The 27554-nt window shown below is 40.2% G+C and overlaps 1 protein-coding gene across 3 annotated transcripts; it reads right to left on the bottom strand.

The window, feature by feature from the left end:
- Nucleotides 1-527: 527 nt before the first annotated feature.
- On the bottom strand, nucleotides 528-27549 carry LOC124862810 (ubiquitin carboxyl-terminal hydrolase 7-like). Of its 3 annotated transcripts, none has more exons than XM_047356946.1 (31): nucleotides 27324-27549; nucleotides 23545-23649; nucleotides 22437-22635; nucleotides 20862-21000; nucleotides 20489-20577; nucleotides 20281-20389; nucleotides 19834-19964; nucleotides 19653-19707; nucleotides 19489-19569; nucleotides 19131-19221; nucleotides 18952-19034; nucleotides 16827-16936; nucleotides 16034-16211; nucleotides 15263-15407; nucleotides 15050-15180; nucleotides 13229-13363; nucleotides 12719-12820; nucleotides 12246-12351; nucleotides 11689-11781; nucleotides 11511-11578; nucleotides 11321-11421; nucleotides 10357-10510; nucleotides 9928-9995; nucleotides 8246-8348; nucleotides 6816-6893; nucleotides 6632-6732; nucleotides 6107-6206; nucleotides 5708-5827; nucleotides 5560-5631; nucleotides 4071-4161; nucleotides 528-2243 (listed from the first exon to the last, which is right to left on the bottom strand). In XM_047356946.1, exons 1-31 carry the CDS (start codon nucleotides 27397-27399, stop codon nucleotides 2137-2139), a joined length of 3321 nt encoding a protein of 1106 aa, XP_047212902.1. In that variant the 5' UTR covers nucleotides 27400-27549; the 3' UTR covers nucleotides 528-2136. The 3 variants fall into 3 exon arrangements, with proteins under 3 accessions (XP_047212902.1, XP_047212903.1, XP_047212904.1); XM_047356947.1 differs by having other exon boundaries at nucleotides 8246-8354; nucleotides 16055-16211; XM_047356948.1 differs by lacking the exon at nucleotides 27324-27549 and adding an exon at nucleotides 26336-26385 and having other exon boundaries at nucleotides 8246-8354.
- Nucleotides 27550-27554: the final 5 nt, after the last annotated feature.

The following is a 27554-nucleotide window of genomic DNA, read 5'->3' as shown; positions in this document are numbered from 1 at the left end:
ATGTTATGGAAGCCCCGATTGCTTTGATAGTTGCCTTCAGTTCATCTGCCTTGTTGGGTCTGGTGTTTCTCATCTTCCTCTTGACAACAGCCCATGTGGCTTCCAGCAAACAAGACTTTGCTCAGCGATGGCTTTCTTCTTGTTGCCCTTCCATGAAGGCCATATTTGTGGAGTGCCATCAACAGATTCTTCCACCTTTACTATGAATCTCTCCAGCCCCTCCAGAGTAACCTCCTCTGCCTAGTGCCTTATCTGCTTAGGTCGGCGGCAATGTCTTGGTAGGACTACAGTTGTGTCAGAAACAACGGACCTGTGACACGTTCAAGCCTTTGGATCTTGTTTCATCTTCCATGCTAACCCTGCTTTAAACTTCACAACCTATTCCTTCTCATGTCTTCATGATGCCATTTGTTCATTAATGTCCTCTAACAAACCTCTAAAGCTTTCACAAAATTTAACCTTGATTTAAAAATTAAATCAAGGTTTAATTTGGATTTAAACCTTGATTAAATTGAAATTAACTTGTGTTTTTCCGTTTTTATAGAAAATTTTATTCAACATACATTTTCCAGCAAAAAGGCAATATACAGGAATAGTTGTCGTACACTGCTGCTACACTGATGATTTTCAACCGGAAAAGATCAAATCAAAGTGATTCTGCAGGTCATCTTTGTACTGAAGTTTTTAAACAAGACAAACCACCGCAGTTAGTTTTTCCAAGAAAAAAAAATCTGTAGGTAACAGAAGAAAAAAAGTTGTCAATGGTACATCAGGAACAAACAAACAAAAAAAGAAGAAAATAAAACTACACACAAGAAATATGAACACCTGGCTCCTTCTGTACCCAACAAGAAAAGGCGTTTCTCTTAAATTTTACACGTTCACATTTTTAAATATACAATTCTTAAATGTCGTCTTTACAGAGCCAGCTATGCGTTTTTAAGGGGTGCATTCCATCTGTGCTTAAAAATAATAAAACGAGAGAGGGGAGTTTTGTAGGGCTTAAAGTGTTTCTCACAATGCTGGTTTTGGCTCTACACAATCCCAAACCTGTAGGAGCTCTAAGTGTCTGCAGCTCGACCAAGCACAATGCAGTTCCTGCTATTAACCACTGGAGGGCGCTAGAGGTAAGAGAATACAAGGAAGGAGGGAGAAAGTGTGTGCGTGTGTGTTTTGAGGAGGAATGACTGATGAAAACTACTAAAGGCGAGGGAGTTGAGCAGAAAAATGTTCGTGCGTGTGTTCTGAGAGGAATTAACTTTATGACGGCCGGTCCTGAGAAAGCTCCGACAGTGCCAACTCTGAAGATTAAAGAGACAATTCTGGGTTTTCTCCATTTATTTTCAACAGAAGCTGTTTTGCAGATTTTTTTTGTTTTATTATACAAGATCTGCAAAAAAGTAATAACAGATTTACTGTCCTCCAACCAAACTAAGTGAGAAAGAATTGTGTAAACTTGGAAATACTGTTTTTTGTTGCACTATATATGATGGGAGAAGGAACTACCACAAAGCTCTGAGCAAACACCTTTTTATCTAACTCAATACACAGCGGTTCAGTTCCTCTCCAAGCAACTTCATTTAAAACAATCTTTCTTAGCACATAAGGAAAAAAATATTGAGAGAAGTAGGAAAGAGAGGAAGGAAGAATCCCAATTTCTGCTTCTCGAATTCGTCTAAAAACCCAATTTTATGTCTCCCACTTCCAGACAGGCAACAAAAAGCAGGCAGTGAACAGGTAGAAAAGCCAAAACGGAACCGAACCGCCTCAAACGTAAAGGGAGACGGTTTCAAAAAAAAACAAATCTAAAATGTACAACAAAATCAACAGTCAGGAGGTGGTTGGTGCAGTTTATTTTTCCATTAATCTGTCAGCTGCAGCAGCGAGATCCTGTGTGGCTGAAGACGTGGTGCCGGTGAAGAGCTGTAGAGGTGTCCAGGTGGGTGTTAAAGAGTGATGAACACACACACACACACACATACACACAAGCAAGCAAGCACGCACACCCAAACAGTCTCGCACACACGGTTGGTTACAGTCTGTGGTTATGGTTTGTTAAAGTGGGAAAGAGGGGAGGGGAGGTGAAGCAGGGTTTGAGACGGATGAGGAAAACGAAGAGGAGGGGGGCAGGCTGCTTTAGTTGTGGATCTTAATTGCTTTCTCCAGGTATGTGTAGCGACCTCTCTTTGGAGCTTTGTTGAAATGATCTAACCCTAGCCAGGGCCGCGGGTGGGACATGTTACCTGCGGAGGACAGAAGTCGGAGAGGACGTTAGGCACCTCTACTGCTGCCTAATGAAAACAGATAGAGAAGCATCTGCAGGATGAATACTAAGAAAATGTGTTTTTCAAAGAGAAGGTTCAACATTTCTTTCAGGTGTCACCATGATAATAAAAAGACAAAACATCTTTTTTAAACTGACTTATAAAGTTATACAGAGGCAACCTGAAGTAGGTTACAGTTGGTGACTTCATCTAATATAAATCCAGATGTTATTTTACCTGGAGGCTGATGCTAACAGCTAGTCAGAGAGATCTTCGAACATCTCCAATCTCAAAAGCGCCACAGCAGTTTATGGTAACGGTTTTATGACCCTTTAAACGGTCGTCATGTTTGCTCTGCATGCTTGTTTACACAGAAGCTGATTATTTACACAGGAAACAGAGGAAGAAAGCTCTGCGCCACCAATAATCTTCCTGAGTGAAACATACTGACACTGGAACATGTCAAGTGTTTGGAATCGGAGAAAATACTTTAACAGAAAGTAAAGAGGGGCAATGAATACAATATATATAATGGTGTCACTTCAACTGCTCTAGAGGGTCCCTGCACATTTTCTATTTCAACATCCCATACTTTCCAGACCTATATTTCAAAATGTAAAAAATTCCTGTCAATTTTTACAACACTGAGGAAATCTGAGTAGAAAACATTTACCTAGTTGGACTTCATTACCTGTTTGTTCCTCTAATCATGAAATGTCATAATGCTGAGGTTGTGCCGTCCAAGGCAATCTGGACCAACTTAGATCAACACTATTTTAAAATCCGTAAACATATTCAATCTGGACTGAACCATGTTGCACTAAATCCACATTATTTAAAGCACAGCTCATAATCGCTGACGCCCCTTTTCTGTTAGGAGAAAGGAAGTCTGGAAACTCAAACATTTATCCATGCTCAGTTTTCCTTAATACTCTCTTATCCAGAGCTGGAAACTGATAAAAGCTAATTCAACACTTTTCTAAGACTGAGAAGGCACATCAGAGAGAGCTTTTCTTAATATCCTGTTTCACACGGGAAGATTGTAGGTGGAGCACCACCTCCTACATCCACTTCCCCTCTAAAAGCATCAACTTACCCGCCAAGGAAAACATGACCTTAATGTAAAGGTTCATAAAATACAGTTAGAAATTTAGTTGACATTTTTTAGGCTTTCTTTGGTCCCTGTTGCACTAGCAGTTGGCTTCAGCTTCAGGGCCCGACTATTCAGCATTTACACTAAATGGAGACACCAAGAGTTATTTACTACAGGTACCATTAACCTTTTATCAAATAACCTGAAATAACCAATCACAGCTCTCCTTTTCATTCTATTTTACATAAAAGCTTGTTTAGTGTTTAGCTAAAGTCCTGTGAACCGATCTGTTACAGATTCAAATAACGGTGCGGACCGGAGTCAACATGCCCAAATGTTACTGGGAGTTCTAAGTCCAGTCTGGAAAAGCCATGTGATTACATCAGATTCAAATAAAAGACATCACATTTTATAGAAGTGACAGCGACTCCGTGAATCTGCTTTAGCCGGCACATTTCCCTGCTGGATGTTGGAGAGAAATTTCACTCTTTACAGAGAGAAAATCCTTTTTGAGCTTCAACGACCTCAAACACAAAACTGAAATCCAGCCTGAACCTGCAGTCCAGACATTTGTAGATATATAATACTTAACATCCTGGAGTCTGAATATCGCACATCCACACATTTATATTATTCCTGTGCTTCCTGGACAACTGCTGGCATACGAAGAATCTAAGTAACACAACAGCTGTATTATCAACAGCAGGAAATACCTGGCTGTGGTTCAAAGTCCTTCAGGTTGACCTCGTACTCGTCTTCAGTGATGTACTGATGCCGGCCCATCATCACAATCGCAAACTTAAACTGAAAAAAATAAAATAAACGGTTAAATACGTTTTACACAATAATAAAAACGATGAGATGGTAAAAAGAGCAGATTATTTTAACTCCGCTAATGTAGCAGGACACATGTGGAGAAGTCAGAAAGACGGAGGTTCAAATTGTGATGTTACGAGTCAGTGTGAAATCCATCTATTATTCATCATTCAGTTTATAATTAGATCTTTTTCTGGAACACCTGGATCAAACATTTTTCCATATTCATTTTTCCCCTAAACTTGAAAAATGCTAAAAACAAATTCCAAACTATCCAGACGTTCAACACTGCGTAGAAACCTGGTGGTTGGTAAGAGTCCAAGAAAGTGAAAAATTCCTTTAGGGACAGTCTGAACTGAGAGGGAAAAGCGAACAGCGATGCTGTGGTTGAGCTGTAGGAGTTTAGACTTGCTCAGCTGCTGAACCCAAACGACATCACTTCCTGGGTCACTTGACGGAGTAGAGAGTAGGGTGGCAGACATCACTCAAACACGTGAAAAAAACGATTTGGTTTGAACAGCTCGTGACGATCCATGCACAAACACTCAAGACTTGTTTGTTGGAAAATAAACAACTTCGAAGCTGTCAAACAACCTTTAAGGTCATTTTAAAAGAAAATACTTGAGTTTATTATGAATTTATGATCCATTTCTAATGGGAAGGCTTTAAACCTGGAAAAACCAGAAAGTTGAAGGAGAGAAGAAAGAACCAGGATAATACACAAGGAAGGGAGGTAGGACACCACAAAGGACAGGAAAGAGCAATAGGAAAGAAAGACACGAAGCATAAGGAAGGAAAGGTCAGAAGGACACAAGGAAAGCAGGGATGAAACAATGGAGATGGGACACATCACAGGAAGAGATAGAGGACAAAAAGAAAAAAAAGAAATAAATAAAGGATTTAGGACACAAGGAGGCCAGGGAGGAAAACCAAGGAGGGAAAGAGGGAAAAGCACAAGGAAGAAAGAAGGTTAAAACACAAGGAAGGACAAAAGAAAGGTAAATGGAAAGGACATAAGGGTGGTGGAAAGTACAACGACCCAAGGAAGGAAAGAAGGGAAAAGCTTTTGACAATGGCATAAAAAATAAAGTCTGGAAACTTTTTTTCCATTCTCCTATTTCCAATCTTATCCAAACCTGTAAATGATTGAAATTAAATTCCAAACCTTTATTCTGCGGAGGGACGCTGTGGCTAAATTTGAATGTCTAGCAGTCGCACTGTGGTGTGCGATGTCAGTTGTGACTGAAATCCAAGTTGAACTTTATTTCCTAGTGACGCGGAAATGACTTGACTTGATGCACTCTTAAAATAAAAGAACTAAGAAGAATGCAAATGTTTTTTTTTACAGAAACGTAGTACTACTAGACCCCAAACATGATGCCGTACCTTCTCAAATTCTTTCTCCTGGATGTCCAGCATGGTCTGGATCCTCCTCATCACCTCCCTAAATGGCTCACCCTGCAAGGACGATATTGCAAGAAAACTATGAGACAAACATTCAGCGTGAAGTAGACTTGGATAGGTGTATAAATACCTGTCTGATCTTGAGCAAGAAGGGAATCCCAAAGGTACCGAAGACTTCCTTGTGGAAGTGAGCGACTGGAATCAACATCTCAGTGTCCTTGTCTAAGTCCAGCTGGTCCAAAGGAATCTCCTAAATGAAGACAAGAAAACGTGAAAGGTTAGACACACGGTTGCAACAAAAACTGCCACAACGAGGCCAAAGCTGCACGGAACGTGAGGTGTGTAAAAATGTCTATTTTTTAAGGCTGTATTTAATCTGTAGCCGGAATATTTTGAGCACAAATGCAGCAAGAATCGGACACTGAAGAAGCAATCCAAACCCAGTGCGTCACGGCTGAAAGCTCTGAAGCGGAGATGCATCTGAAGGAGGTAAAACGGCTAAAAATAAACGCCTCCCAAACACACTTACCTCTATTCTAAAGGTGCGACTGGCAGCAGGAGATAAACATTCTAGCAGCTCGTCCTCCTGGTGAACCCCAATGATTTTATAGCTTACTATCTCTAACAGCCTGCAGGGGAGAGGCAGAAAGGGGAAAGACAAGGGCTTAATGAGCAGGGGCAGATGTTCAAAAACTTTAGACAGTGAAATAAGGGAAATTAATGTTAAATTAGGAGGAAATAAAATGACAGCATCAACAATCATTACAATGACACATTTATTCTTGGTGTTCCTGTGATATTTAAAGGTTTTCCAGGTTCAATTTTCTAGATTTTTCCATCTGTTATGACAATATGGTGATTTGAGATTGATCAGTGTGGCATTTGGACAAACTTAGATCAGTTTATATCCATAATAAATGGATAAAAAGCATGACCTCTAAAGTGACCAAAATAATAAATACTATAGTTATTTTCCATACTCCAGCTGTCTATAATGCTTCATACCAGTAGGATGAACATTAATCTGTCTCACAGACTCATCAGTGATAAATACCTGAGCTTCTCAGAGCCATTTTCAGACAGCTCCACTGCCTTTTTACATTCTTCCAAAAGGTCCCGTACACAGCCATGTTTGTCAGGGTAGAGGGTGATCTCCTGAAATAAATATACAGAAATATTACCTTTCTCGTTTAACAACATGACAGCTTATGATCCGCAGCACATAGTATGTGGTTTACCTCCTCTCTGAACTGGCTGTTGAGCCATATGCATTTAAAACTCCTCCTGTTCTCAAAGTCTGTTATCTTCATCTTTAACTGTGGACATAGAAAGAAGAACGTGAGAAGTTATTATTTGAACATGACAAAGTGAGTGCGATTTTCATGCCCTTCTTTGACCTCTTTTCATTAATAACCTTTGTACTCATCAATCTGAACGAAGGATCGGTCCATAACCGAGCATCAGATAAACAAGTGGTACTGAATACTTTCTGGGATAAACCCAGCAAAACAAAACCTGGAGGAAGATCCCCAGAAAGTTCTATTTTCTGACTTATTGGGCTATAATTTTTAACAAAACGGAATATTACGAACTTTGAACTTGGCACTTGAATACATTCAACAGGTTTAAACTGATTATGTGCTTAAACAGCCAATGGTATTATACAGAAAATAATGCCTGAACAGCATTCACACCAAGCACTAGTATTTTCTAACTTTAGCAGGTTGGTGTAAGCTCACGGAGGTAAGCTTGAAATCTTGTTTGCTCATCCTGGACAACCTACTGAACTGAACCGCGGTGGGTATGCGGACCGGCAGGAGAGGACACCTCCACGAGAAACTGAAAGCCGAGTCAGAGCTTGACATTATTAAATAGAACTTATTTTTCCTACCCGATGTACTTGTATCACAGAAATGTCATCTAAATGCAAATCTGATGAGCGAGATGAGCTGATGGCAAAAAAAAAATAAATGAAATTGTAAAATTCAAAGGGTGCGCAAAGAAATCAGCTAATAGCTGGAATGTCTGATCTTTTTCTAACCAGCGAACGCACCATATACAACAGGTTACCCTGACAACGCTGTGTGAAAACAACTCAAAGTTAAATACTTTCAATATCAATGAGGTGTATAGAAATGAAGTCAGAGGAAGCACAAATGATGTTAGAAGCATCTAGACAGGAAGCTGCAGTTTCTACAGAGGAATGATGGTTTATACTTCAGACGGCACTAAAACAGAGAAGGGTTAACGTATCGCAGCATAATTTCCCGTTGAATCGTTTTCCGTTTTCTACCTCTGCTGTCGTGAACATGTGGGATTAAGAAATGTTAGCAGTCTTCAAAAATCAGAGTTAAGGTACAACTACTTCCTCTACAGGGTATATGCTAACCATGCTCGCCCATGCTGCACGATAATCAGGACATTTATTCGCGACACTATCGCTAAAAACTGCGATGATGATATTGATTATAGTAAACAAGGTTTTCTTTCTTTTAACATTTCACATCATCCCCCCATTACTCTCGATGAGCTGTAGCGTTCCCAGCTACAAAAAATGATCATCAGGCGTGGGCATTAAGAGCAGCTGGCTCAGATTCCACCAAACTGGAGGTCAAGAGAACACTTGGTTTTCACATTAAACAAGCTGGAGTCGTCCAAGCGTTCTTACCTGCTGGTAGTAGAGTTTCTTGGGCTGCCGAGGCTTGAAGAATTGCAGCAGGTCTCGCAGTGTCCCATCATAGTTGTGTCTGAGAGGATTCCCTGGACCGTCCCTGTACCTGGCCACCACACCACCAGGCAGGGGGGGAGGCCGACGAAGGGAAGGAAGGACGGATGGAGAAAGAGGCCAGAGGGAGTCGTAGACGAGAGAAAATGTGTAAGTTGGCATGGAGAGAAAGATGTACAGAAGTGTGAGAGGTGAGAGGGAGGAGTTAGAGGAAAACAAAGAGAGAGGTGGAAGGGGGACAGGTTACACAATATTTCTGACAGCCGCAAAGACCAAAGAGAAAACAAGCAAGTTCAAAATGCAACTTTCTTGTCAAATGTAGTAAATGGTAATTATATAGAAGATGTGATATCACATTTAATCTAAATCATTTTATTTTAACTTGTGTAAAACAAACTGTCAGTGTATCTGCAAGTCGGAGGCTTTTTAAGATCGCTGGGATTTAGGTTTAAGACTTACAAAACTAAACCTTCTAACTTATGTAAGATGTCTGCTGATAGCATCAGGCACCCTTGGCATAATAAGCCTACTGCATTATACAATAGCTGTTATAATGGTAATAGTTGACACCTTTTAGCAACATCTGCTATGAAATCCCAGTTATCAGATAATAAACTTGGCGGTGATTATATAAGCTGGCAGAGAATAGTGTGAAAATAGATACATTTTTTACCTCCTAAGCTATGGATGACAATTTCAACTAGAAAAGCACTCAGAGAGCGCAGATCTCCACCAAGGCCACTGCATGTCAGCTGCTGACAGAGTGAGGAACCATGTAGGAACTCCAAGTTGTCGCTCCATGGTCTGGCGCTGAAAAGCATCCTTCAAAAACATTCTGGGTCCACATCACCACCTAAATCTAATCATCTGTTCCTTTCCCTGATACGCATCTCTGAAAATTTTATTCAACTTCATTTATAACTTTTTGAGATATTTTGCAAACAGAGGGACAGACACAACAGCTACAAAACCATGGTGGAGTTGAGGTTGTGGGGTGCTCAGAGATCATCTTGTGTGTACCCATGATGTCACAAACTGTGCAGCAAACACATTATTTCTGTCACTATTTAGGAGTTCAATAAACTCATCCACAGGGTGACTGTTCTTGGCTGCACTGTAGAAACTACAATAATTAGCCCGCGCTCAGTTGTTAAAAACAGGCGGCGGGAAACACGCCAACCTGTTTTCAAAACCCATCTTTATTACGGTTCCGTATCTTGACATTTCACACGGCTCTGTGGTCAACAGCACTCTGTAGCCTTGCATTATGTGCCTTGTAGTTTATTCGCAGCGTAAACTAATGCATATTACTGCAGCAAAAACTACAATACATGAAACTGAATGCAGTAGAGAAAACAGGCGATGCAAGAAGCAATACGTAAATGAGCAAATGCATTTAACCTCCAACTATATTTCATTTAAAACCGGACATTTATGCCCATTTAAAGACCCTGTAGAAATCATGTATATCTTTTATTATTTGATTTGCTGTATAAACATATTCTACACTAGACTAAAAATAAGCTATTAGGATGAAACATACTAATGCTATAATTCACATAGCATATGGATGTGCGTGTGTGTGTGTGTGTGTGTTTGTGCGTGCAATGGGACAAGCCTCCTACCCCTGGGACTTGAAGAACTGCAGCAGCATTGGATCTGTATTCAACCTCTGTGCAACGGTCTTGGCCACCTGACAAAACACACACACACACACACACACACACACATTACAAGTAGGTTACCACCAACGGTTCATCAGACAGTATCTATGTCAGCTGCCTTAAACAAATATGATACAGAAAGCAAATAAAGATCAGATTTATACATCGAGCACAGAAGCAGAAGATTTTTACATTGCGAGCTGTACCCTGAAATACCCCAGAAGGGCCAATAAATGAATAAATAAATTTGTCCCCATCATCATTAAACACCCTTTTTGCAAGAGTAAAATCAAACAAAATCCAAAATACTTGGCTATTTCAGCTGTATGAAGTGATAAAAGGAGGTCACTGCTCGAATTAGAGAGCATTAATCAAGCAAGGCGACTGTACCTGAAAATAGTTCATGCGGTTCGAGAGCGTGACCACAAAACCAGGGTCATTGTGGATGGTCTTGTCACAGAAAATGACATCAACTCTGTGGTAAAGATCCCGGAAATAGTCCTTGGCTGTGGGCAGCTCACTGCTGTCGTTCTCTGGGTCGTCCCTGTATGGATTCGAGGAAATAATGTGAATTAAGCAGCTTAATTAGAGAAGCATCATTGTTTTTTTTATGTGCACAGCTACAGTCAATAAAAGTAAAGCCACACCCACAAATGATTAAATGACAAGCAATGTTACAGATGATCACTGAGTTTTAGCCCTTTAAAAAAAAAAGAAACAAGTAACAGCAATGGACTTTGTGGGATGTTTTCAAACTAAGGGTTTCTAAACATGTTTCATGTCAGAATTCACAACTTTTCCAGACTAAACTTTTTTTTTCGGTCCTTTTTTTTTGTTCGCCTTAAAGTACAAATCCGAAACATCACAATGACTTTAAAGTGGATATTTCTACAGTAGTCAGGATTTTAATATAGAATTTGCAAAAACTACAGATGAAAGAAAAGGAGAAAGGACATAAGAACAGAAGAGAAATAGGGAAGCGACAAAGGAAGAAAAGAAGCAGAAAAATGAATAAAGTCAAGAAAAAAGCTAAGTAGTAAGGAAGAAAGTAAACACTGATTATGAGTAGGATAAAAGATGGACAGATATATGGAATAACGGAAAGTCTGCTGAACAGACAGATGGATGGATGGACCTTGTAGACAACAGGACAGGTAATACATTCTGGAAACATATTTTTCCATGCTCCATTTTCTATTTCCATACTTATCCAGATCTGATGAGTACTTGACCCAAATTAAACACCTTTATATCCCGCATAAACACAACTCACTGATCCGACTCCATTGTTAAAAATACCGCTAATTTCTTTAAACCTCTCAGAAATTAAAAACTTGCACGACCCAAAACTCACTTCTGGAAGACAATTATGTCCCCGTCCATGAGCTCATCCAGGGCCTTGTCCAGAGAGACATCATAGTCCTGTATCCGCTCTGTTAGGTTGGGCTTTACTTCCTGCAGCAATGAGACGATCAGAGGGGGATGAAGTCAAAATGGTGAAAACTTGGTGGAAAACATAAGTGAACACAAGAAATATAGATCACCTCATAGAGGATAAGGCTAGTTTCCTGCTGAAACCCTGCTCTCTCACACATGACTGTCAGCAGGTCTCCTACGTAAAGTAGAAAAAAAAAAAACTTTAATATACAACAGAAAACTTTCAGCGATGAAACCCAGCATCGATTTGCTTTAATTAAAACAGACAAGGGAGCTGGCACTTACTTATTTTGCAGGATATAGGTGTGTAGATATGTCCACAATAATTTAAGCTTCTGGTTTTAGGGTCATACATCTTCAAGAACAACATGACATCATCTACAAAAATAAAACCATAACAAAATCCCATAAGTTTTCACATTAACCACCCAATTCATAAATAAAAAATAAGTGTGCTGAGTATCAGAAAAAAAATGGTCTCAATGAATCACAGCCAACTCAGACTAAAAGGCAAAAGGCATGAAACTAGGGAGGCATTCTGGGTAATAAGAATGGCAATGAGCTCTGGGAGACGTTTTAGGCTGCCAGGGGAGGCCAAGGAGTTTGCATTCGGAAAACGCTGCCGAAAAGCTGTTACGAGTTTAGATTCATAAAGTGGGTGGGTGAAACATTGATGTGTCCTTTCTAAGTATATAGAATAGATACACCGTAAAGATGAACACGTTAAATGTGCGTAAAAACCCTGAGATATTTCTGTTTGCTCCCTACAACAGCCTATGAGAGCGTGTGACAAACAGTGACCTTCATAATGAGACCGATGAGTGCTGATGAGTAAAACTTACGGTCTTTGTCGAACTTGGGTAACGTGGACCCACTGGCTGCCATCTCTGGATCCACAGTCTCCAGAAATATTGTCCAGGGATTTTCATTGTCACTTAAGTCGATCATCTAAAAACAAACAAGCAAACAAACATCTAAAATGTGTCCTTTGATCACAGTTTGAGTGTAAAATGCTGTAATTTCCTGAACTGAAGTAAACATGTATTTTAGGACTATAATCTGCGTGGTACTTTCAACAATCTGGTAAAATAAGGGGCACATTTCTTAAGAATTGTGTTAAAAAAAAAAAAAATCAGATGTTAGAGTGTTACAGCACTATTGTCGACAATTTGTATTTGTGGTTTTTAGTTGCGTCTTCCTCCTGATTCAAGTCGACAAGAACATGTGGCAAACAAAACCTGACCACCTGAAATACCTCAGCTGAAAACGCTGCCAAAAAAAAAAAACATTCTCAGAGCTACACAGAAACACATACCGATTTGTTACAATCGGCCTCGTAGTCGAGCATGGCGGGTCGCTTGGTTCCATTACTACGGGCCTGCATGGGCCAAAGCCTCATCTGGTCCTGTGGGAAACCCTGCAGCACGAAAAAATGCAAAGGTTTATAGGTTGCTGTTGATTGGTGGGACAGAAAGTAGGAGGGTTACGTTGCAAGTCTGTGCACTCTTTAGCCTGGCAGTTTAGATTCTACTTTGTAGGCAAACAGGAAAATCAACAAGTCTTCTTCAAACAACGTTTCCTTGGGGCAATGGTTACAGTAAAAACATGACTGAAGTGGCTCCCCTCAGAATAAGTGAAGTTCTACCTTGACTCAAAGTTAAAAAGCAACCAATCCAGGCATAATTCAGAGGGTTCGGTTACATCTATGCAACGTCAATTTCACAGCTTATTTTTAACAGCTTTAGACTACAACACAGAGCATCTAACATGGTAACTTGAATGTCAACACCTTTTGTGTCAACTCAGACAAACACGAGGGACCCACCATGGTTTGGGAGAGGTTCTGGACAAACTCCTGCAGAGTGGAGCTCTTCAGGACCTTGAAGACTGTGTACTTTACTTTCTCTTCATCGTACATGTCGTTGCCCTGATGTCCACAGAACTGGTCCTCTGTCACCATCTAGATAAAGAAGAAAGATAAACATCCTTAATGAAAGATGGCTGCCATAAACAGCCGTTTTTACTTTCTAGTTTTCTACACACCAAAACGCCAGAAGAATGACCTCGTCTCAGTGCTGTCTAGGTCTGCAGAATATTAGGCAGCCATGTGATACGAGACAATACTGATGAACATCGTGATACCGACATGATTTGTGATGAATTAACAAATACGTAAAACATTAAACATTCCCTAATGGTTAACGTCTTACAGCTTTAGGTTCATAGCAAACCTAGACCCTAGATAATGAACAGTCTACCCAGCTACTGGAAAAAAAAAAAAAAAAAAAAAAGAAATATTTCCATTTCAACAGCAAGAATTTATTGAAATGTTTGCTTCTGACCAGTCAAATGGAGAACGTGAAGACAGGCAACATAAACCATTGTGTAACATTTATAGCAGTCCAAACAGTTCTGTACAATATGCTTGTTGCGTACAGTAATAGTGAGTAACTTCCCATTGCTCCTGCAGGTGCGTTACCAGACGGACGGTAGACCCCCAACTCACCTACCAGAAGTTCAAAGTGGCACATGTCAAACTGTTAACAGTGTTTACAGTGGGTTATTTTCTCCATGCTTTATTTATTTAGGGGTAAATATTAAGAATGTTTTTTTACCCAATCTATTTGTTAAGCTTTTTTATTTATTTGTCTTCTGGCAGGACCAATGATAACTATAAAAACAGTGGACTAGCTACTGAGAGGCCAGTTTTAGCTCATTATATGGAAGTGAAATCTTCAATTTGCTGGACAGCTTGGTTGATCATCACAGAACATAGAAATGAGCTAAAATAACCACACACACACCGCAGGGCAATAAACTCACCAAATTCACCCAAAATATAGATGTTTGGACTGAGAATGGACCACAAAGAACTGGACCAATACCGCACATGGATGGGGAGAACTCCCAAGGCCTTGAGCCAGATCGGAAATGGCTAAAAGTTATTGCTAAAAAGACTACAAAACTAACCAAAATATGACTCAAATTGCCTTTATTTTAGGAGAAATAAAGACCAATCATTTCAAACTACAGACATATGATTCAAATGTTTCATTTATTTTTACCTTCCATACTATCCAAGGTATCCTGTTAAACATTGCAGTGATGATATGAGTTAGAATAACAGAATGAACTCCTGACACTTGGAATAAAACAGTAAAATCTTGCATCCTGAACAGTTCTTTACAACATTAATACTGCACAGGCTAAGGCTGAGTTGGAAATATGTGGGCTCTACTGTGCAGCTCTATCAGACGGGGGAATTTTCCTCCTATGCTGTATTTTCTGTAGTAATAAGAAAGCAGCTGTAGGTCAGGAAGCAGAAGTGCTAAACCTCCAGGTCTGATGTGCAGCTTTCTCAGTTCGCAGGTCAAAAGAATCTTTAGCAATGAGCAACACATTGGTGCACAACATGGGGTGCAGAACCTTGTTCTAACAGAATACATTAGACTGTAGTGGCAGGCAGGTGGGGTTTCAGAGCCTAAAGACCAACGCCTCTTAGATGATGGCAACATGGGAGCTAATAGAGGACAGCATGCATTCATATCTATGATTTCCACCACAGACAGAAACAAAAGGATAAGACTACAATATTTTTTTAGATGTGGTTCAAAAAGCATTAAAACACCCCCTTCCGGTTCCATACCTGAACCTGCATGTAGAGGTGTGCCTCTTGGCGTTCCTTCCTCTTCTGTGCTTCCACCCTCTTCTCCTCCTGCAGACGCTCCACCAGCTGCTGGGGGATGTCCCCATCAGTCATTGGCTGGAGTACCTCACCTGAGATAGAAATAGAAATTAGATCTACAAACCAAACTGACATAAAACTCTGACTTCATTCTCCTGGAAACACCGGACTCACTGAGTTTGGATTCCCGGATGTAGACCAACATGTACGCGTTGGTGCAGTGACGGACCGACAGGTCATCATCGTGTCCACCGTAGTTGTGTTCTATGGCCTCCTCCTTGGTGCACCGCGACACTACGTCGTCGTCAAACTTACACCACTGCAGCGGGAAGTGAAACGATAGATGTAGAGAAGGGTGGTGGTCAGACGAAAAAAAGCCAGGACATTGAATCTTGAGATGCAGGTTTTTGCATCCATACCCAGTGAACCTTTGCACATCGTCACATTACCACAACCTGTTTTAGATTTTATGTCTCAGACAAGCACAAAGCACTGCAGAATAGTGACACCACCAGATACAGTACCTCACAGTGAGCACACCCCTCACATTCTTGTAAATATTTTATAGCATCTTTTCATGGGACGACACTTAAGATATGAAACTTTGATACAATGTAATTGTAGGGCCGTGTATCAGCATGTTTGTGCCAAACTCTTTCCATTTTCAGCCAGATTGAACAGTGCTCCATATGCTACTTTTGTGTTGATAAAATCCTTAAAAAGGTTGTGGTTTAAAAATGACAAACCGTGAAAAAACTCAAGGAGTATGAATGCTTTTGCAAGTCGCTCTAGGCTTAGGATGTGCAGGTTTAGCTCAGATCTAAAGCTTTACAGTCTTGTTATAGGCAGTATGTTACAAACACTAAGAAAATCTGTCCATCTACCTCAAACCCCACACCCACAGAATTTTTGGTGTAAAAGTGCATAATAAAAAATTGTCCTCACTATTGGTTCCTTGACACTCACTTTGCCGTCTCCTTTGGGGTTAAGATAGACGACGTAGTGACCGCCGTGGTTGTCCCCACTGTGAACTAACACTGCGTGTAGAATATAGTTTGCGGGGTCCTTGGAGTCTGGCTTCTGAAGGAACTCATCCAGAGGCAACTGGTCGGGAAACTCAAATCTGGGAGAACGCAGATAGGGAGAGGAGAAGAGGACGGTTGGGAGGAAGCGAGAAAAGGAAGGAGAAATTATTAAAAAGGGGATGCCAAAAACAACTTATGATCAACACGTATGTCAAAGAAGAAACAAACATGGCCAAGTTCAGAGGAAAGCAGGTAAGGGTTTATGCATGAATATGATGTACTGCCATTTCCACCCACAGGCCTGACTTGCGTGTCTGACTGCATATATACATAAAAGCCTCAAGAAGCCAAGTCTGCACGGTACCAATTAATGAGGATGAGTCCGTTGAAAGGCGCAATAAAAAAGGAAATTACCTGTTCTAGATGGCTGCGTGGACAATCCTTTGCATTCAACCATTCGTTTTCATACAGCTTTTCAACTAAAGACATGCCATACTAGAAATAATCTGAGACGTCCTTTCTTGCCATCCCAGGGCATGGGGGTGCTTTTCTCTCTGTTCACACTCATGTGCCTTTTCTGGAAACAAGCTGCACCCTTTAACCTATGTTAATATGGAGCAGACACTCTAAAATTAAACCCTGGCACTCTACCCACACTATGAGACTGGAAATGATCCACTTTAAGGAGAGCAGCAGAAACAGTCTTGTTTTACCTGTCATTAATCTTTATATTTTGGTCGGTCTGTGGGTCGTACATGAACCTCATCAGCTGCAGATGAAGGATTGGAGGGAAAGTAAGAAACTTCACACCCTTTTCTGCCTCCTGCAATGCAAACAAACATGTCAGACATCTGGACGTTGATTTAACTTGTTCATCAGTGACCTAAATACACACAGAGGTCTTACAGAAGGCAAACTACAATACAGTATTTACACCCCTTGATGTGATGTTTTCACATTTTGTCATACAACCAAAAACCTCAGTGTACATAATTTGGATTTTCTGTGACAACCCGAAAATAGCATAAAATTAGAAAGTGAGCAGAAAATGAAGAGATATTTTTAATTTTACAAATAAAAAAATTAAGTGGAAGTCGCCCGGTTTTAATTTGATTCCCCTAAATGAAAATTCTGTGCCAACAATTGCCTTCAGACGTCACCCAATTATTAAATAGTGAACCTGTGTATAATTTAATCTCAGTATAAATCCGTAAAGCCCTCAGAGGAATGCTGAAGAACATTATGAACAAAAAGCAGCATGAAGACCAGTGAACACACCTGAAAAGTCAGGGACAAAGTTGCAGAGACATTTGAAGCAGCGTTCATTTACAAAACAATTCCCCTAATATCCCAGAGAACCAACTTCGGCCAACTGCAAACCTACCAAGACGAGCCCATCCACCTCAACCCACAGGCCAGGAGAGAACAGCGTTAATAAGGGAGGCCAGCAAGTGGCTCATGGCTACTCTTGAGGAGCTGCAGAAATATAAAGCTCAGGAGGGAAAGTTGTTTTACACAAAAACTATTATTTGTGCGCTCCACACACTGGGCCTTTATGGAAGACCAGACTGAACACACCCATAGTTAAAAGCAACACTATATGAAGATTCATTTTGTAGTTTATCAAGGGAAATGTAGGAGAAAGATCAAACATATGCTTGGGTCAGATGGTCCAAATAATTTACTTATTTATCTTTATGGAAAACGCTACGGGCGACAGAAAACACACAACACAGCATCCTGACCATAAAGACACATGGTGGGGGCAGCAACATGCTGAGGGGAAGGAAGCTGGGTCAGAGCTGATAGGAAGTTGAATGGCAACAAATACACTAATTCTAGAAGAAAATTGGTTATAGAGCAGACAACCAGACCTTCAGTGGAATGACCTATGACCCTTTTCCACTTGCTCCATTTATACCAGCTCCACTCAGCCCGCTTTGAGAACTTTTCCATTACTGTTTTTTTCTGTACCGGTACCTAGTCTTTTGGTCCCTGCTCCTGAGCAGGTCCGACCACGGCTGAGCAGTGACTACATGTGTTTGAAGAGGTAGTGCTGGAAAAAGTTAATAAAACTCGACAGCGACTACAATGGCCAGCACGGGTCATACCGAAATATAATTTCACTATCAACAAATCATTAACCATGCCTGAAGGCTGAAAAAAAAAAAGAGAACATCACGTCAGCTTTCCGCATTACAGGAAGGTGGTGTGCGATGTATTTAATAACATCCAAATGAAACGGCATGTTTGGCTCGGAGATTTATTGACGGCCCTTAGGCGAACCAGCGTCTGCAGGAGGAGGGAGCAGGCAGAGAGCAGCTGCCCGTAATCAGACTGCCTGCATCAGATCAAATGGGGGAGGAAGACTCCGCTGAATCAAAGCCAGGACCTAATCCAACTGAGAATATGTGGCAAGACTTGAAAAATTATGCACAGAACCACCCTCCATCCCATCTGAGCTCCATCTTGCAAAGAAAAAAACCAAAAAACCCTTAGATGCACACAGCAGGTAGACACATCATATTCCAACAAAAGGTGGTTCTACAAAGTATTGACTCAGTGGGTTTGAAAGCGAATGTGTCTCAGATTTCATTGATTAATGTTTGCAGATAATGTTGAAAACCATTTTTCATCCACTTCATAAGTGTGTGCTACCTTGTATTGGTCTGTCAGAAAATCCCAATAAAATACATTAAAGTGTGTGGTGGTAAGATTACAAAATATGAAAAAGTGTCATTTTCTACATACTGCAAAAGCGTGCGAGTACTTTTACACGACATGGTAGGTAAACAAAATACACAGGCGGTCCTGATCCAAATCTAGAAGAAGACTTACTTGAAGACCATGCTCTCCTGCATCGTACTTGTTGTCTCCGTCTAGTTGTTCAGTCGCAACATAATCTTTAAATGACTCAAATACTGGAAACAAGCAGAGGAAACTCATGACATAATGAGAAAAATAACAAAACAAAAAGCAGCACCAACAAAAAACCACTGAACGGTCAAGCTACTTACTGTTCTTCTTTCCTTTTATGCTAAGCTGGATGTCATAGTAATCCTCTATCCGCTCGGACCGGTAGTCCACATGCTTACACTGGATATATGACTGGGGAAAGCACACAAACACACAGGTCAGAATGTGCTCTTCCAGGCGGGTTAAAACAAACTTTCTCAGAGCGTCACGTCTTAACATTCTTCTATTCTTGGACCGGTGCTGCCCAAACATTCAATTTGTACGATGTTAGTCTGCTTTATATGTCTGTTTGTTTACGAAACGATACATGTTGGGAACATTTCCAGCAAAACTTGGGACAAATTAGGCTCAAATGCAAGAAAGTGCAGCAAAAAAAAGAGGACCTCAGGACACACTTACCACCATCTTTCCTCTGAACAGTTTGGGGATGGTTCCTTCAACACAAGTGCCTTTCATCTTGTTCTCCACATTGTCCAGCAGCTGGAACACATAAGGTTCAACGTGTTTAAGGAAACACTCAGCAAACGTGCATGCATCTTTTTAAGATTAATGCGAAACCTTACCACTCTGCACAGCTCCTGTACATCGTGCTGCATGAAACTATCCAGTGTTTCCCACCTTTACATAAAAAAAAATACACACATATAGTTGGCGATAAAATTCATACATTACCAACATTGTGAGAGATGTGCCCCACATCTCAAACTCTTAAAAAAGACAAAAGCTAGAAACATATTGTTGTACCCAAAAGACTTTGTGAGTTTCTTGGTGCCGACTGGTTTGTCGCTGTGTTGCAGTTCATAGAAAACCCTCTGCAGCGCCAGGGGAACACTCTTGGACGAGTCGTCGCCTTCTGTAGGCATCATGTACACCGCCTACGAAACGAAGGGTCCACACAAAAACTACGTGCTTTAGAAAGTAACGCTCACGTTATTTTTTATTAGTGGGATGAATACTTTTAAACAACAAATACTCTCAATGGGAAATAAACCCTTTTTTTTAAAGAGCTGATATTGTTGCACAGAAACATTTAATGTGCAGTAAAAACAATATGGCTCAAATCTAACATACTAAATTACAGATTTTGACCAAAAAGACAAGTGAATGCAGATTAAGTTGAGCTGGTCGATATGATAAATAAATTAAAAAAAACATTTAATACAATAAAAAGATGGAAGGAATAAGCCGTACCCGTCGTAACTGGTTAGTGAAGAACAGAGTCTGTAGCAGGCTATTCATGTAACAAGTTGCTCCCTGGTTCTTTAGTCCAACATAGCCTGTGTGTTTCTTGGAGTCCCAGCTGGTTAAATGAGAAAAATAAAAAAATAAAAAGATTCATGTTGGAGCTTCAGCTCCGAAAAATGTAAATAAAACCCAGCAGAGAAATAAATCTACTTACGCGACTCCATGTGGAGCATCTGCCTGGACGTAGACTTCAAACGTGACTTTGTCATCATCGACGAAGCCTCGCTCTGGATCTGTTACATCCTAACACATAAAAACAAAAAAGGGTATTGTTAAGATGAAGTAAATTCAAAAGACCAAAAAAACATATTAAATATATAATGCACTCAATATAGTCTGAATAAACAATACAGAAAGCAGCAGGTAACATGCAGCCTAAAATTTCATTTTCCCAATATGTATAACGCTGCAAGCCATGAAGGCAAAGGTTACATCATCAATTTTGGGTGGGCAAAAAAAAAAAAAAACACACATTTTTATTGCAACGTCGACCTTTACATTAGCTGTCCTCAAGTTTGCATACTTACAGTCCAGGACATGAAGTTGGAGAAGCCCCAATCATTCTCCTTATGGAAGAATAGGTGACTGATCCTGCGGCTGAACGACTTCTCGTCATCTTTGTAGTTAACGATTTTTAGCATGGCCTGAGCGTGACATGACCATGACCTAAAACAAAACCGCAGGATTAATTCCCAACGCCGTTCAACACATCAAATATGAACAAATTTTAGACCATAGTCTTTCTCAGCTTAAAAGACTTTTTTTGAAATTGTAGCTTAAGACTAAAAGGAGACGAGAGGTTTCCGACACCTTTTCCATGTAAAAAAAAAATTAAAAACTCCAGACATTTCCTGACTCGACTTCCCAGAGTTCCATGGCCTTTATGTTCGCTATACAATACAGAACACCAAAGTTCACTGAATTTATGGCAAATATTTCTGAATGGCAGGTTTTGACTGTGGAACCTGGAAACTAGAAGAAAGGGAAAGGAGGAACAGAGGTAGGAGACAAAGATGAAATTACCACCAGTAGTAAAAAATAGAAAGAGCAAAGAAGTAAGGAAAGAACAATACAGAAAAGATGGTCTAAAGCAAGACAACATGAAGAGAGGTAGGACACAAGGAATGTTGAGGTAGCAATGAAAGAGGACAAGGATTAGTCTAAGGAAATATGTAATGAAGGAAAGAAGGGCAGAGCATCATTCCTTCATTTTCTATGAAAAGATAATCCTATCCATGCAAAAGATTTTTAGAACAACAAAGAAAAAGATCTTTTTCAACATACAACTCATTGGACTTTTGTGTCAATGTCTATTGAAAGGTACATAGGATACTTTGAAATGGAAAAAAATGAAAGATCCCTGGTAAACAGTCATCCAACCGTGCTGAGTCATAAACATCAGATACCGGATGAATTTGCTCCTAAAGTAACAATAATGATTAACTAACCCCATTCCCCCCCGATTACTGCAGACCTATATTGTAGTGAGGCTCACTGCAGCCAGAGTTTTTCTTGACACTAAAGAAATGTGTGAATGATATCTCTATACCATCTATTCTGGGTAGAATTACATTTCAATATATGTTTTACCGTAAAGACTTCAAAATTTGATTTGACTATTTTTGTGACATCTCCAGCAATAACGATAATAGATGCGAGACATTTTAAAAAATATTTTTTGGTTATAAATTAATCGATGCACACAATCAAAGCCTCAAAAACAAATACAAAACTAAAACGTATCCATTATTAAAATGTTACTTCGCTACTAAAAGTTATTCAGTAGAGTAACTATACTCTTAAACAGGGCACAATAACTGCACGCTAAAACTGAACTAAAACTAACTGCATACTTGAAACAAATGCAGCAATTATTGATGCTCATATGGAAGGACGAGTGGAGAAAAAATAATTCCAACCATACAGCAAGTTGTTGGGATTTGTACACATTAACTTGTTTATTTTGACAGTTTGTTTCAGGGCAACACTAAACAGTACAAACCAGGCCCATCCCTATTGTACACAAGTAAAATTTGGCTAAACTTGCCACGTGAAGCTTAGGTTGATCCAAAATAAAGAGCGAAAGTATTAAAGACACATACGTGGAGTCTGACTCGGCGTTGCACTGCAGGAAGAAGCCGACACTTTTCTGATGAGGCCGGTCCGGGTAGAACCGCGGCATCACCATAATCTTCCAGGGCAAGTTCCTGACAAAGCAGGCCGGACTGAGAACGGACTCGCTAAGGCGACTGAAGCGCTCCACCACGAACCGGAAGGTCGCCTCTGATCTCCAACTGGTGTCTGTGAGGAGACAATGGCCAACAGAGAACAAAAAATAAAATAAGTAAAAATTTGTTCCCGCTCTAATTAACCCAAGGGTTACGACGAGTCATTTTGAAGCCAACTTTGTCCGGTGGAACCTGCATTATTTTACTCCTCTCATAAATACACACAACCTTCATTCAGGGAGGAAAAACTTCAGTCTAAACGCACGGCGATGTTTCATCAGGCAGTGAATGAGTGACTCCTCACTGCTCACACTCAAACTCGCTGGCTATGGTGTAGCGCTCACACAAACCTACTAGTTGGTTCGGTCCAGTAACAGTTCCAATATATTCAAGCAGTCATAACATAAAAAAGGAAAGTGTTGCATTTCTGAAGCTGAAAGCACATTTATCACACTTATCTATTGTTATAAATCTAAAACAGACGAAGGCAGCTAAACCAGAATAGATAATACATTTATTAAAAATGATATTAAAGATGTTGAAAAGGTTTTATACAATTTCTCACTTACTGAACACATCATATCAGAGACCTACCCTTTTTTCAGTTTGTATATACATCCAAACTTTATTAAAAATGAGATAAAGGTGAGGGACACTTGATTTGATGCATAAATGAGAATAAAGTCCTTCCTTTTTGTTGGATTTAAAACTGTTACCTCTATATGTGAACTGGCAGCAGTTTTATTTTTCCTTTCATGAAAGAAACAAAATCGATGAAAGAAAAGAATCAAAACCACCAGATAAGACCTCAGAAAACCAGCATGGTTCATCTATAAAAACAATGTATGTGTTATAGTCCTCAAAGAGATATCAAAATCGCAATCAGCAGATCACAAAGAACATTTTGTAAACAGCAGGTAAAAGCCTGATCGGTGCATCTCTACAATCGTTATCTGCTAGTGCGAGCGTTCGCCCTCCTCACCGTCCTCCATGTCCTCCTCTGTGTTGTTGTGGCCGTCTGCCATGGCCACATTACCGTTGATCACCGGGTTGGCTGGGATTCTTGGAGGGTCATCTGTGTCCCCAGCTGTGAAGAAAAGACAAACAACATGACGACATGGTATGGATTGTGCCTTTCATCTTTAGACAGCATAGCAGAGAGAGAGCAGGGCTAAAACCTGTTTTCAGCTAATTTAATAGTTAATGTTGCAACAGAAACCACCTAGAAATAAATTTGTGTATCATAATAAAAGGTGTCAGATTTTTTTTTTTTTTCTCACTGTTGAGTAATTTCACTGAAAACCCTGTGAATACAAACACATTTCCATCCGTTTCTTTCCTGTTTTAGTTCCAACTCCTGGTCATGACAATAAAACAAAATATGTTTTGTTTTTTTTTTCTTCCATGGTGTTCCACCCTGTTGGGAAAATCATGCTGTGGCAGTGTGACAAGCGTTTCCCAAAATGTGTGTAAACAGCTTGATCACAACAGAAAGAGAATGTGTGTATGTGTGTGTGTAAAAAACAAAAAGAGTGCATAGAAGAGTAGGGTAGATAATTATGAATATAATGAAGAATTATGCTCTCATAAACATATGTGCTGGCAGACATTAATTATCCCATTTGAATGAGATAACTTGGCTAAGTCTGATTCAAAGAAACATGCTAATCAAAGCGGCAGAATAATATCAGGTTAGCTTCAAGCGAGGGTGGGAATAAAAACCTGCCAGAATCTGATGATGCAGTCAATGTTGCTGCTGAGACTTACACATCTCCCTTAGTGTGTTAAATGTCCTCTTCTGCTGAGTTTTGTTTACTTTTCTACTCCTGGTTTCATTCCAGGTTTACAGACGCTGCAGTGTGCACCACCAGTCTTCTGGTAACACTGCTCAACCATTCCTTTAGGAGGCTGACCTGGTTTCCCCAAGTGGATTACACCACGTTAATGGACTCCGTCAGCCAGGTGCATGACAACTTTGTCCCGCTTACTGCATGAGACTAGCTTGAAACCTGCAAAGGCTATACTTAAGAATGCAACACAGAAAACCACAGGAGATTTAGCCATCATACAGCAACAAAATCGCTCTACCTTCACCTATTAGAAAGAAAAAAAAATAATCTTCAGTATCTGAAAAACTAAATACTGTTACTTAGAAAGGTATTCCCACACAGCAGAACAATGAAATATGTAAATGTCAGCTTTAATTAAAAACTTTCTCATGAAACTATGTGTGTACTGGTTCAAGGGAACAATTTAAATGCATTCTAATCTTTGTTACTCTTTTAGTAGTAGTATAAAATGTGAGACAAATAGCTATCCACCATTAAAGATGGTGCAACACTTAAGTGATTTAACCCCTAAAGCCTAGCTAATTATTAGAAATATCAGCATGTTTAACCTTTATTTAACCATGTAAGGTCCTACTGAGATGAGACAAACCAAAAATAAACAAATAGGGAATAACATCCTTCACCCATTTTATTGTTTTGAGGGAAGGTAAAAAACCAAAACATAAGGGCTGAATTTTGTTACGGCATGTAATACCACCTGTGTGATTTATGTTAATTAAATACATCTACAAATTCAACTTTCTTCTTATAACTGGTAGGAAATATCCTGGTTGTTAAAGCAATTTCTTTTTAGACATTCTGATTTATATGATTTCGGTTATACGGAATAAAGTCCAGAAACAAATTCTATTTTCCTTCTTCCATACTCATCCAGAGCTGGCAAATATTAAAAGCAAGTTCAATTGAGGCCAAGTAGGAACCTTGAACTTAAAATAAAAACAAGACTTCCATCCTAGTCAACAGACTGTGGTGATGTGGATAAATGGTGAACATACATGTGCTGTCTAAACTGCAGTCTAACTAGGATTGGTACCTGAATAATAGATATGTGTTAGAATAAACAGGGGGAAATGTTAACAGATGTGTTGGTTCACTAAGAGAGAGCCCAAAACAAGTGACCCTGGCAAAAAAGGGAATTCACCTGCTAATAGTGAAACAGCAATAAAAGTCAACTATTAATACTGGTGATACTAAACAGGCATTTTCAGTCAATGTTAATCAGAACAAAGTTACTGTCATTGGGCGTGTGTTGTTAAATGATCATCATTAATGAATGTTAGATTGGATAAAGTTAAATCACTGAGGCTGAATGACGCAGTGAGGCTCTCATACAAGTCTGAACGGACCCGAAAGTCAACGTTAATAAAAGCTGAATTAAAGTAGAGATTATGATGTTGTTACGTGTCTGAAATAGTCCCCACTGGTTTCATTAGCTCGTCCCGGACTGCAAATCGATCTAACAAAAACAGATCATTAAAAATGGCGAGAGCTCCGAGTCGTTTGGTCTTCCATACAATGAAGCAGCAAATCCCCGCGCCGCTGCCCCCTGTGTGGGCCTGGCTTACCGCACCACCGACTTTCACTTTCCAGCTCTGCCGAACGTCTCGTCTAAAACATTATTAAACGTAGAAAACAACATGCTTAACTGGGAGATTTTACTATTTTTGGTGTTTGAGACGGTTATGGTTAAACATAAAACGACAAAGCGGATTTATGGTGGTGAACACCAGCTCGTACTGACGCATCTGCGTTCCCGTTAGCCACCTAGCAAACAGTGGCGACCAAATGACCAACGGGCCCTTTTAGGCGGCATTAGCTTTAAGCACACACACTAACTAACATGCTAAAACCTATACAAGATGAAACATGCAATAAAACATCGACTGTGTAGTATAAACTGAGGAAAATACAAAAAATCCGCACCGGGTTACCAACCAAGGCCCAGAATCGAAAAGGCCACCATTTTGGAACGCCACACACCCCCCTCCGTTAGCATCAGCTAACTAGCATGCTAACCAGTGATGACACAAAACGAATGGGGCCTTGGAGTGAAATAACTAGTTTAGATTTGTTGTCTAACGACGTTCGTTGAGTTTTCAGAGCTTTATAACTATATAGAGAAAATAGATGACATTCTCAGAGTACGGATCTTACGTTAGTAAAATGTTAATTTATTTGAATTGTGGAGCATTTTACTATGTAATTAGCAGCCTTCAGTTCAAACACGATGCTAACACTCACCCACTTCAGGCTAGCAATGTTATGTACCGAACGGAAATTAACGACAACGGGTGGGAAACTAGTTTATTCACAGGAAGGTTGATGGTTATGCGGAGAGGTACTTTTATCTGTCAAGTTCAACTCCGAGAGTAAAGTGAAGCAAGATTAATTTACCGTGAAACCAATTAGTGTGATTTGCAAGACTAAACAGCGTTGTTTACAAATGTTTAGGTTATCAACAATCAACACAACCTGGAATTTAGAGAATGGATGCCCATTCTAAACGACTTTCAATTAATAAACTAGATCAGATCGCTTGTCAAAACAGCGTCGGTGGCGAAAACTGAACAGCATGAGAAATGCGGTAGCCGAACCGAATGAATGATTTATGTGGCCGATCTCCCGACAACCAAACGAAGTGGCTTTTATTTGCAAGCAATTACTTATAACAAACGTGGGAATATAAATTCTGCACCCTTTGCTCATAGCACTAAATGAGGTCATCTCCGCACAAGTATGCTGCAACGGGCGCACAATCAGCAGAAATTCAACCGGCTATCCCAGCCAGCCGCAGGCCTTGTTGTTTACTGTAATGTTGCACTCAGACTGCACCAACAAAACGTCACATATTTGCCATGCAGTAGGAAAATAGTGTCAAGCATTTTACAAAAAGTCTGTTATCCCATCTTACCTTCCATCTCCATGTCCTCTGGTTCGCTGAGCTGCTGCTCACCGGCTTTCTGCTGCTGCGTATGGTGGTGGTTCATCTCGGCAGCTGCTGTCGTGATGCGGTGCTTTCTGCTATCTCTGTCACCCTCGACCTTGTCCGGGGCAGGCTCGGCGGGGAACCGTGTTTTGGGCTGCTGGTGAGGTATGGCTGTGGGATGCAGAGGTGGGGTGGACAGGTCGAGTCTCGGCGGCC

The sequence above is a fragment of the Girardinichthys multiradiatus genome, chromosome X (assembly GCF_021462225.1).
Source record: "Girardinichthys multiradiatus isolate DD_20200921_A chromosome X, DD_fGirMul_XY1, whole genome shotgun sequence".
NCBI classification, from domain to species: domain Eukaryota; kingdom Metazoa; phylum Chordata; class Actinopteri; order Cyprinodontiformes; family Goodeidae; genus Girardinichthys; species Girardinichthys multiradiatus.
The sequence above is the reverse complement of the archived record's forward strand: the minus strand, read 5'-3'. Positions and strand labels throughout refer to the sequence as shown.